Genomic DNA, 12560 nt, shown 5'->3' on the forward strand with positions numbered 1-12560 from the left:
TAAAGTTTTCACCTGGGGAATAAGAGAATTGGTGAATATTTAATATAAACCAGTCATTCAAAGCATGAAGTCAGGTCATCTACCTGCCAAAAGAAAAGCATAATAACAAATTCTCAAGTTACATCCAAGCTAACTGGTCGCCCAAGTACTTCATCCTGTGGACCCAGAATCAAAAGTGATCAAGTAACTAGTGATAGGATGAGAGGAAATGGCCTCAAGTTGCACCAGGGGAGGTTGAGGTTGGATCTTGGGAACAATTTCTTCCCCAAAGGGCTGTGGGGCATTGGAACAGGCTGCCCAAGGCAGTGCTGGAGTCACCAGCCCTGGAGGGCTGGACAGACGGACATGAGGTTCTCAGGGATATGGTTTAGTGCCAGGAGTGGGGTAATGAATGGACTTGATGATCTTGAGGGTCTCTTCCAACCAAAATGATTCTATGGTTCTATGACCCAGCTGTGTGCTTTCCAAATGTGGTACATTCCCCACCTGCCAGCTGCCAACGATGTGTTGCCACTAATGCCATGTGGGCACCTTGCTTTCCTTTTGTAAGACAAGTAAAAGCTCAGTTACCCTCAGCTTGTTGCTGACCCTCATGGAAGAGCAAGGTTAACAGTGTTTTGATTGCCTCCCCAGTTACAGGTTATTACAATTTCATGGTGTTTTAGGCAATTCACTTCAGCTTCAGGCTTCTCATCTTGTTGTGACATTTAGGCATTTAGGTGGCCCTGTGTGTGATTCCACTACAGCATCTCAGCAGAAAAGTGTTTAAGGGAACTGTTATTTTTTACTTCAAAATTAAGCAAAGGGATAGAGGAACTGCCACGCTTTGCTTGGTAACTTTACACCCATTTCAAAACACTGAGAAAGTTGTTTTACTACTTTGCTTTTCTCTTTCGTTATACAGAGGTCACGCAGAGCTTGTTCCTGGTTAATTTGATTCCCCTTAGGAGGTCCTGGACAGACACAGGACAAACTTTTAGGGATTAAAAGGAACACCAGCAAATGGTCTACGTGCTTGTGTTGTGAAGGCTTTCTGGAGAATGGTTTTACTCCTGGTGAATGAGAGATGCTCATACTTGGAACCTAACATGCAGATTATTTCTTTCGTTTCCTTGGAATAGTCTCAAAGATCTGATACTTTGTGCATGGTGATATAAAGCCAGAGAAGATTACCCAACTTTTGAAGTGTATGGAAAGTTGGACATTTGCTCATTTCTCACAGCGGTGATGCAGCATGGGGAAATTCTGGTTAAAATACGAGACAGAGCATGTGAACCTGATCGTACCACTTCTTTCCAAGCACAAGGCTCTGCCCACCTGTAGAACCCATTTTCACAAGGTATAAATGAGATTAAGGACTTCGGTAGGTGGAAACTTTATCTTTTATTTAGAATATAAGAATCCCTCAAACAGTTTTACGGATACCCACAAAAAAAGCAATTCAAAAGTTGGTAGAGCCCCTGAGATCTCATGCTTCTTGATGTGTTTATAACCTATGCGGGAAACTAACTTTATGATTGCTCATTTCTCAGTTTCATTGATCTTTTCGTTGAAATTGATGCTTTGTTATTGTCAGAAGAGGTACATGGATGAGCCAATGATCTGCTCAAGTCTATGAAGTCCTAGTCTAGGAAACCAGCCAAGAGTGATTTCATTAAAATGAATTGTCTGAATCATCATTAGATCTGCAGATCAAAATTCTGAAGTAACATATAGGTTTAAACATGAAGAGAAAATATAACATACTAAAAGTAAAAATACCATCTGCATCCCTAAGCATGTAAAGAAGCCTAGCTCATGGAAAGAAGCATCATGGAATAGGAAGTACATGATGGGGAGATTGAGGAGATCTGAGTTCTTGGCCCACCCTAGATTTGGATGAAAGTCAATTCAGGCATATATTGAGCTCTTGTTCTAGTTCTGTTATGAAGGGTATGGAGTGTTTTCATGCCAAACCCCTCTTTCAGCTGGAGGTCCACAGCCCCAGTATCTACCTACAACAAAAATGAACGGCTAAGACATGTTGTTAGGAACCTTTAGCAATAACAAAGTGTTGAAAGGCAAGAGTACATCTGAATGGCTATTGCCATTTCCAGAGAGTTAGAAATTTTATTGTTTATAGTCGGATGCTCAGAAACACTGGTGGCATACATGGCTTAGAATCATAGAATCAAAGAATCATTTCAGTTGGAAAAGACTGTCAGGATCATCAAGTCCAACCATAACTTAACCTAAATCTAGCACTAAACCGTGTCCCTGAGAACCTGGTCTAAATGCCTTTTAAAACCCTCCAGGGATGGTGACTCCACCACTGCCTTGGGCAGCCTGTTCCAATGCCTGACAGCCCTTTCCATTTAGAATTTGTTCCCAAGATCCAATCTAAACCTCTCCTGGCGCAACTTGAGGCCATTTCCTCTTGTACTATCACTTGTTACTTGGTAGAAGAGACCAATGCCCTCCATGCTCCAACCTCCTTTCAGTTAGTTGTAGAAAGTGAGAAGGTCTCCTCTCAGCCTCCTTTTCTCCAGGCTACAGAACCCCAGCTCCCTCAGCTACTCCTCACAAGATTTGTGCTTTAATGCAATGGTTTACTTTGGTTTTGGTGGGAAGGAAATGCTCAGTCCTTCACCACAGCTCAGTTGAAGACTGGTGGTTCTTTATTTTCAGATGATTCAATTGCTTTGGATTGTTTGACTGTATCCCTCAGGCAGGTACTTCCACTGATGTAAATGTCTACAGGTTCCAACTGGAGGAAACTCCTCTGAAATTAATTTTTCTTCCTGCTGTCTCCCCACTGCAAATAGACGAACCTGTACTAGACAGACATCTACTGGGTAAACTGAGTACTCTCGCTTCCTTCTTTCTTTTCCCAGTTATCACACTGTGCTGTATTTTCAAGTGCCGGATTCCCCGGACAAAGAAAGAGATCGAGGCACGGTATGCCCAACGGCAAGCAGCCAAGAACTATGCAGACAAACTGGAGACGGTGCCACCACTCAACGAGCTGACAGAGATCCCTGGAGGTATTTTCCCATGCCCACACCTACACATAAGACCCATCTCTTCTTTTGGGGTTGATTTCTGTATGCATGAATGCAAAGAGCTAGGTTGACCCTTAGTGCAAATCAGTGTGGCTCCTTGGGCACGACCAATATTAGAACAGGTTGCCCAGAGAAGCAGTAGATGCTCCATCCTTGGAAACATTCAAGATCAGGCTGGACAAGGTTCTGAGCAACCTGATCTGGGTGAAGATGTCCTTGCTCATTGGTGGGGTTGTTAGACTAGATGACCCTTGAAGGTCCATTCCAACCCAAACTATTCTATGACTCTATGATGAAGATATCGCCATGACTTGGTAAACCACTCTCACCTACCTGCAGTATTTGTGGCAGCAGACACGGTCATTTAGATGAAAGGGACAGTTTCTCCATTGGTACAAGTCAAGGTCATTCCTTTAAAGTTAATGTTTACAATTTCCAGAAAGGGAAATTTCACTTTAAGGGCCAGTTCCTAGGTTGGGGAATGTGAGTAGGATGAAAAAGAGTTATTAGAATTTCACATTACCCATGAAAGGCTTACCCTATCTGAAAGACCAAGAGTATCTCTGTCACTGGTCTCCTCTCCTCTCACTCATCTTTCCTGATTCTGTACCCTAGGCTCTACTGAAACTCTCCTAACTCTCTCTGGTCATGTTCAGTCCAGACCTCTCAACTCCCTGCCTATGGTGAAAGAAGAAGATGAAATGACCCTGCAAGGAAATTAGGGGACCGCCTTCCTGTCTGTCTGTCTATGGCTTCTCTTTTCTGATGGGATCCATCATACTTTGGACTCTCTGATTCTTAGTTCCTTTTCTCCATTTGACTTCTCTTTTCTCAATACTTTTTGAATTATTTTTTTCCGTCTTTCCTGTGTCTCTGCAAGCCCTGTGGTCTCTGGCTTCTTAGAAACTGGGAGTTTCCTTGACTCAAAATGTGATGCCTCAGTCCATGAAATTGGTGAAAGAGTCAGATAACACAGTTGTAGACATTTAGTCCTAAACCAGTAAAATATACAACTAAATGCTTAACAGTAGGAACTTGTACATAACTCAGTATTTCAGAGGTGTTCAGACCCCTGACTATGCCTATATTGTAAACTGAGGATGGGCAGAACGTTTTCTGAAGCTGAACACGATTGGAATGAATAAGCCCTCGTCCATCAAGTTAAATTCTGTTCTTCTAAAATCAAAGGTCATCCAAAGACCTCGTTAATGCACTCTAATGTGTGTGAGCAATCATACATGGAAGTTCTTAGTATTATATCCTTCAGTTTCCTGCCCAAAAGACCAATTTCTGACTCTGTAAGAACCAGCTATTATCAATAGATCCCAGAAGGCATGAAGGCTCATGCCTGTAGATAAAGTCAAATTCATGCATATGTTGCTGCATGCTCTTTCTACAAAGCTGTTACTTCTGCAAAACCAATAAATTGAGGAGCAGAATATCCAGAAGTGACAGAAGGGATATTTGGGGAGCAGGATGGCTATTTTACCCCAGAATGTTAATCAGTTGTGACCTCCTGTAAACAGCCTTCACATCTCACAAATATGTTCTCCATCCAAAGGCTGGTGTAGATGTGATCTGACGGTGGAAGTTATTACAGCATAAACTTATTAATAAATTACCACAACAAAGGAATTTACAGGATGTTAGCTGCACCATAAAGACTACCTAAACTTTTATCCAGTTAAATGTATAAGTTGAGTAGCTGAACACCCTTTGACCTTTTGAGAATCCCAGAATTATGGTTCTGGCATGGTGCAGGGTAGGAGGCTGGTGGATAATGTGCTGCTGAGTGGCTGTTGATATCTGGTAATGGCTCTTGAACACATGTTCTCTGAAGCTCTTAGTCCTGTGGGACTGGGCTGTTGTAAATATGCCCAAGTTGCCCCAAAGGAATTGGTACTGGGGTGGGACTCATCTATCCACAAGTATGTTATCCACATCTATGGAGAAGTCTGCATCAGCACTAGTTGTCTAGATTTTATCTCTTCACTGTGGTGGAAAATAAAAAGGATGCAAGACTTTATTCCTTTAACACGATGGAAAATAAAAACTATGTGATTCCTTTCACAGTAGGGGAGATGTTAAAGTGGAAGAGGTAAATTGTGCCTTAAAAATGCCTGTATGTCTCTAGTCCTGGGGACCCAAAAGGAACGACTCATCTGTCAGCACATCAGCTATCTGTGATCACACCCACTTGTTTGGTCTCCTTCTGAGGTTAATGTACCTCCTGTCGCCAGAAAAGTTTCACTATGTGATTTAGGCATTACGACGGAAAGTATGAAATCCTTTGGGTTTCATCTCTGTGCTATTATTTTCATCTGTACAGAGTGTGATGCTCTGCCACGTCGCCCCACTGACATTTGGCAACCCACCTTGATTTATGCAGTCATGAAATATAATATATGTATTTGTCAACTATTTATATGCTTATATTGTGACAAAGGCTGGTAGACCCAGCCAAAGCCAGAGAGATGACTTGAGTGATTTAAATTACTGAGTGGCCATTAAATGCTTTAAAGATTTCTGTAAGTGTCAAATACTATTAATCATTAATATATTACAATGCTTAAATACTCTTATTTCTTGGCACTATTTTTACTCTATTTCACATTTACTATGATGGAATATTCTAACTGTCAAATGGCTCTCCGTACACTTTTTTGAGTGTTGTATATAGCAAGCTCTTTTATTGCACATAAATAAAATGGACTTCAAGGGTTCAGCATATAAAATGTTTTATACAAATTGATTCATTTGTGCTCTGTCTCCCAGTCTGTGGGAGAAGTACAAGCAGGACTTGGCATTTGCTCTGGGTGAAGATGTCCTGTGTGAGTTCACGGCCTGGGAGATCTTCAAGTATTTTGTTCTGGGGCTGCTCCAGCTGACTTTTTTGGGAGTTCACCTGATTTCCACCATATTTGTCCAGGAAACAGGCAACGTAGTGATTATTATTATTATTATTAGTCCTTTTTTTAAAAAAAATAAATATATATGAAATGTCAGTAATTCCTCTGTGGTCTTAACAAATAGTCTGTGTTGTTCCACTCCCATTTGTAGACACAAATGAATTGTCAGTTCCCTGGGTCAAAGGATGATATTTTATTTTACTGTGCATGCTGAAGGAATATTTTAGGTAAACATAACAAATTCAGGTTTGATTTGTACCTGTAACACATTGCTGGAATTTGAAAGTGACACTGGAGACCTCCATAGCAATGGGACATTTGGGGCTGCTTAAACAGATTGGAGTTCAACGGCTCCAGGTAATGATTGAGACATGTCACCAGAAGCCTTTACTAAATTGTCTCCTAAGCCAGTTCACTGTCATCTTTCCTTAGCCTGTGATGAACATGAAATAATTTGACTTAACCTAGATGCCAGCTGAAGAAAGTGAAGCAGGGGCCAATCATCCTCCATTTGCTGAGATCACTCCTAGCTACATCTTGGCTGATTTTAATTATGAAATTGTGTTAACATGGGTATCTATTTGCTTATTTGAGTCCTATATTGGGGATTTTCAGAGAAGGAAGTCATGGGAGACAACACATTTTTACATGTTTTTACAAAAGGTTATATTCTGCTGGTCTTGAGCAAAGGAAAACCTTTCCATAAGAAATACATGAACTATGATCTGTGTGTAAGTGTCAAGTTGCGGCTTGAGATGAGATTTTAGTGGATCAAGCTCTGACTTCAGAAATACTTTTGGGTTAATGAACCACTTACAGAAGAAGGAAAAAAACTATGGATGCTACCACATCCTTCAAGTCTACAGAACCTGTGTTATACTTGAGTCTTCTCACCTGAAATGTGGGCACTGACTCCAAGATACTCCTAAAAATACTCCATAAGTAAAGATATAACCTTCTTATAAATAATATAGCTTGTGTGTTAAAACATAGCAAAACAGGACTAACTGTGCACTAGAGTTAATTGCTATGTGCCCATGTTATGTTGCTGCCATTAATTATAGTGGTACAGGTAGGAAGCCAGTCCCATGGTGACTGGATGTGGGCAGGACATAAGCTAAGCCTTCTTCGTAGTCCTGTGCCAAGCAAGCCATCTTCTGCTTATCTGTCTCTGTAAGATCTCCAGCAGAATCCCTACAGTCCACTCTCAGCTGCAGGAGACATATCCCACACAAGAAAATTAATTAGAAAGGCCAACCACCCAAAAAACAAAACAAAACAAAACCTCGAAAAACACAAAAACCCAACCAACCAAACAAGTAAACCAACCAAACCCAAACAAACAAAAAAACAAAAACCAAACCCAAGACAGGTCTGTACTGAATTGAGTGAGAGATGTTTCTGCTTCTTCTTGTGGAAGAAGACAACTGCACATGGAAAGTTATTATTGGGAAATGTTTATGATTATAATAATTCTAGTGATAATAATGTTCACAGATCAGTTCATACCAACAGGAGCCATTTTCTCCAATAGATCCACAACTCAGCTCATGAAATTACCAGTTCTGTTTTTTCCCATTTGTCTATCTTCTCAAAACAAAGACATGAAAAGCTGGTAGTCAGTGAGGACAGCTGTATGGAAAAAGCTCCAGTAGAAGTATTTTTCCCTTGCCCAAGATTTGTGGCAGGGAGTAGGAGTGTTGCCTTCTTCTTGGCTAATGTTGGCCCAAGTTAACTCCTTTCTTGTTTTCTTTTTCCATCCTCGCATACAGCTCAGGTGACAGAAGAAAAAAAAGAAGAGGTTCCCACTGTATCTGGAAAAGTGGACAAGGCTCAGGCTAAGAAAGATGGATCCAAAGGCTCCAAGAAGAAGGATGGTGAAAAGGACCAGAAAGAAGACTCCAAGAAAGAAGGGAAGGATGGGGCCAAAAAGAAAGAAGGAGGAAAGGGAGAAAAGGGAGAAAAAGGAGAAAAGGGAGAAAAGGGAGAAAAGGGGGGAAAAGACTCTATTGACAAGAAACAAGGTGGTGGGAAGAAAGGTGAAAAAGAAGGTGAAGCAGTAAAATCAGGAGGAAGCACCAAAGCTAATGGCAAGGCTGGTGGGAATGCCAAAGCCCCAGCAAAGAAGAAGTGACCTTGCTAAAAGAAAGTGCTGGCAGTTTTTCGAGAAGGGCACTGTCAAATTGTTGTGGGTAGAGCGCTGGGGGCAGATGGGACATGCTGTCCTCACCTACTCAGGCTGTTGAGTGCCACTGGATGTATGGATTTATTACCTTTTGAAGACCAAGTCACTGTATTTTTATCCACCAAAGGAAAACCTGGCCATTTGGCTAAACATATATAAATAAACTGCACCATGCAGGGCTATATGGTGACAGCTACCACAACTGAACTGCAACCTGGAGTGAGAACCAGGACTTTGGATAAGCATGAAAATGCAGAGATATGAAGATCTAAACTAATGGGAGGACGTGATTAATTTAAAATTTATTCTTCTTTAAGACCTTAAGGAGTTTGATAAATATTTACTAGCCCGCTTCTCCTCCCAGTTAGGATTTGCACACGGGTAATTTTGGAGATTAAGTAAATTCTGGATGCTGAAACCCAAATAATGGAGTTTTTTATGTTAGAGCTCATGTATCTTCTGAAAGGTGGCTTGAACACATGGGAGAAAGCTTTCTTTCCTTTTCAGATGCCTCTTTCTCTGGACTGATGAAAGAAATACAAAGAACTGCATATCTGCCAGAAGGTTTATCCACCTTTTCCTCTTCTTCTGCTGAGAGACACATAAATCAAGCTGGAGGAGGATGTGCACAGAATAAAGAACAGGCGGATTGCATCTGTGCTACCGTAGGCAGTAACTGTCCTCAGTTCACCATCCCTACAGGAAAGGCAGGATGACAAGAGCCCACTGGGACAAAGGAGATGTGAAGATGCTCAACATGTTGTCGCAGAAAATCAGGGTCTCAGTGGTGGAGAACTTAATGAGTTCACGTCTTCGCTCTCTCCCTTAGCAGTTTTGAAATCAGGGATTTTGCTACACTTTTATGTGGCTGCTGTTTCTCTCACCTCCTGGAAAATTTTAAATAAGTGTAACAGGATAAATAAGAGCAGTTTTATCAGGAGCAGCTTTTCTCCTGGTGTGTTTTGTGAAAATCTCATCAGTTTACACCTAAAGATTAACAGCCATGAGGTATTCAGCTAAAAAGCTAATGGGAGATAGTTTGCAAGCTATTGTGATGATTAAAGCTCTAACCATTGTCTTTGCTGAGAACACGGTCTTTGAGTATACACACTGGCATGGCTTTGTCTGCTCCATGGGGAAAGGAGGGAGTTATCTCCAGTAGTTTGTTCACCTCAGGCCCTATGAATTAAATTAATATTAACATAACTGCTTTCTATCCAGCTTGTAGTTTCAATGCAGACAGAGAGCTGATCTGTCACTGCAAAGACATTTCTCATTTGTCTCACCTTTCCTTTCCTCTCTCTCCTCTCCTACCCATCCCATCCTGGTAAAAATGAACCAGCAAAATGAAGAGCGTGTTCTGCTGTGTTAATGAGGTCACTCCACTGATAAAAGGCCCCAAAACATGAAGAGCAAGAAACAGAAAGGTGTTCCCAGCCACAGAAATATTTACTAAGAGCATGAACGGTGACAGTTCAATGCCTCCAGGTATGATCTGCCATGCCGAAGGAGTATGGAGAAAAGTCAAGGTCAGAAATTCTGGCCCTATATGCAAACGAGTGGTTGGGGGCCTAAATCTCCATCCACTGCAGTGATACCCAATGATGAGTATGAATAAGTGTGTTACAGACATTTATGTTTAAGTCTGAACCTCAGTCCCACACGTAATTTTTCAAAGACTGAAGATGAGTGGGGATTGCAGCTTCCAGGCAGGAGCAGAGGACCTGTTTTGAGTTCCCACCTCAGCCTGAAAGGTCTCAGATGTCCAGATTTATGTTTAGGACAACTATGGGGCTGTAAGACCAGGAAAGGGACTTGTATCCACTTTTTCAGCTGGAATGATAGGGAATACCAGAGTCACACAACTAGCTGGGGAGGAGGCAAACAGGCAGGAGCAAAGGTCTGTAACCCAGTCTGTGTATGTGTACATGCACGTGTAATACCTGGTGAGAAGTCCTCAGCACAGGACAGACATTGACCTGCTGGAGAGGGGCCAGAGGAGCCACAGCAATGATCTGAGGCTGGAACAGCTCTGCTGGGAGGACAGGCTGAGAGAGTTGGGGTGTTCAGCTGGAGAAAAGAAGCTCCGGGGAGAACTTATTGTGGCCTTTCTGGACTTAAAATGGGCTGATAAGAAAGATGGGGACAGACTTTTCAGCAAGGCCTGTTGCAATAGGACAAAGGGTGATGGTTTAAACTAAAGGAGGGGAGATTCAGGCTGGACATGAAGAAGAAATTGTTGTCCCTGAGGGTGGTGAGAGCCTGGCCCAGGTTGGCCAGAAAGGTGGTGGTTGAACCATCCCTGGAGACATCCCAGGCCAGGCTGGACGGGGCTCTGAGCAACCTGAGCTGGTGAAGATGTCCCTGCTCATGGCAGGGGGGGCACTGGATGAGCTTTGAAGGTCTCTTCCAACCCAAACCATCCTGTCATTCTATGAGATATCATTTCACATTAACACACCTTCACTGAGGGACCTGCAGAGACTCCTACTGCCAGAGTTAATGAAGGCACATTGTCTCCAACTGCCAAGGTTGGAAACTTTGGCACCAGCACACAGCAACATGACTTCAATTATTATATTCTGGCCACCTGCTTTCTTCTGTTCTCTCTCTGTTTAACTGGTATTTTTCATAAAGAGTCAGAAAGAAAAGAAAGGAAAACAAAATTTTAAACTTACATGCAGGCCATACTATTTGCCTGTGTACAAAGATGTCACTCTCTGGGAACTACACAAGGTTGCACGAGTTCATTGTGTATTTTGGGGTGGACCGAATGGGTGCTTATGTCTCATAAACTCTAGTTCACAGGTAAAGGAGCTGTAGGATGGGATCCAGCTGTGATTTGGGCAGGAAAAACTGCTTCCCTGTCCTGTAGCTGGAAACATGGTCTGGAGCTGTTAATCCTGCTGTTAATATTCTTTAGGATGTGGAGATGAGGATGCTGACTCAGTTCCTACCGATTTGGTGAGAGGGAAGAGGAGCAGATCTATTCCTGATCCAAAAGCCTCAATGGAGAAAATCTGACCCTTCGCTTTGCCATTAAGTTCACTATCACAGAGTAAAATGGCTCTTTCCTTAACACCCTGCTCCTCAATACAACCACCTTCTCTCTCACATAATAAATAAATAAATAATTAAAAAATATACTGCGTCTGGGACTACTGAAAACCTTGCAATTGATCATAATTCATTTTGGCCAAGATGAGACGGCCAATACATTAAAAGACTTACACACCAAATCACACTAGTTTGTGGTCATGTCTTACTGGTAAAAGAAAAAGAGGTGTTATGTTAAAAAAAAAAGTTTATCCTCTGAGAAGGACCAGCCCTGGGTCACCTGAGGGGATATATCAACTTATTTCTATGTTGTCAGAGTGACAGTGTATGGGTGGAATGAAGTGAATGCATTACCAGTGGTTGCAGACTCTCAGGAAAACAACCTACCTAACAAACTTATTGTAGTGCCCTGAAGTGGGCATGGAGACAAGTAAATTTACAGGCATGGCCCAAAACTGGTGTGTGTTTCCCCCTGGCTTGTATTATGGTGACCAGGTGGAATCCAAAAGCCAGATCTCAGTGGACGTAAATCAGATTGCTGGAGCAGATCACTCTGACCTGAGCTGCTTTTTACACCACCAGATGGAGAAATTGTACTGGAAAAAATATATCCACAGCTGCTGAAGCTTTGCAAAGTGCATCCTTAATGAGAAGATTGGGGTTAAGCTGATTTCTCTGAAAACATAAGCGCAGCAACAAATCCCAGAGGACAACAGCCAGATTTAAGACCCAAGGCTCAGACATCTAGTCTAGTAATGACAATAGATGGACCTGTTGGGTGTGTTGGCAGGGGCAATGAAGAGAAAAAAACTGAGATACTACGGTCAGGATGAGGAAGCACTTGGAGAATCTATTTCTCGACATATTCCAAAGCTTTCCACTAGAGGGGACCTTGTTCTTCTTCCATAATACCTGGAGACAGTTTTAAAAGTAGTTTGCGCTGGATATATTTTGTCTTATTTGTTATGTTAAATCTAGCCTGGCATTGGTAACATCTCTTCTTTGGTTCAAAGAAAACTTTCCTGGCATTTTTTTTTTATCTACCTGAGCCATCATATCTTCTTCCAGTTTTGTTCTCCTACTGGTTGGCAGAGGTAAGAATTCAGCTGACAGTAGCTTAATACCGCAAAGACATTGATGTAAGAGCCATCAAGAATATAATCATTGGCTTTGATGGATAAAGCTTAAGTCAGCCTAGCAAGGTGTCTCCAAGGGGCTGTGGTGAGGATCACAACTCTGGATAACAGGTCAATAGAAGGAGCTGCAAAGCTGAAGTTTTAAAATTTAATTCCTGATTCACTTGGGAAAGAAACTCATGGAAAACCAGCATTATTATTTTCCTTTTCCTCGTTGGTTTTGCTTTAGTAT

At 41.9% G+C, this 12560-nt stretch overlaps 1 protein-coding gene across 1 annotated transcript in view; it reads left to right on the forward strand.

Moving 5' to 3' along the window:
- The window catches only part of TMIE (transmembrane inner ear), a gene marked incomplete at both ends in the record, with an annotated part of 29147 nt that extends 25384 nt beyond the window's left edge, over positions 1–3763 (forward strand). The window contains 2 exons of the mRNA XM_080364238.1: positions 2874–3023; positions 3657–3763. Of these exons, the coding sequence (XP_080220364.1) occupies positions 2874–3023; positions 3657–3763 (257 nt within the window). The remainder of the gene's footprint in view (positions 1–2873; positions 3024–3656) is intronic.
- Between the last annotated feature and the right edge of the window lie 8797 nt (positions 3764–12560).

Source organism: Nesoenas mayeri (assembly GCF_963082525.1).
Source record: "Nesoenas mayeri genome assembly, chromosome: 2".
Lineage (NCBI taxonomy): Eukaryota > Metazoa > Chordata > Aves > Columbiformes > Columbidae > Nesoenas > Nesoenas mayeri.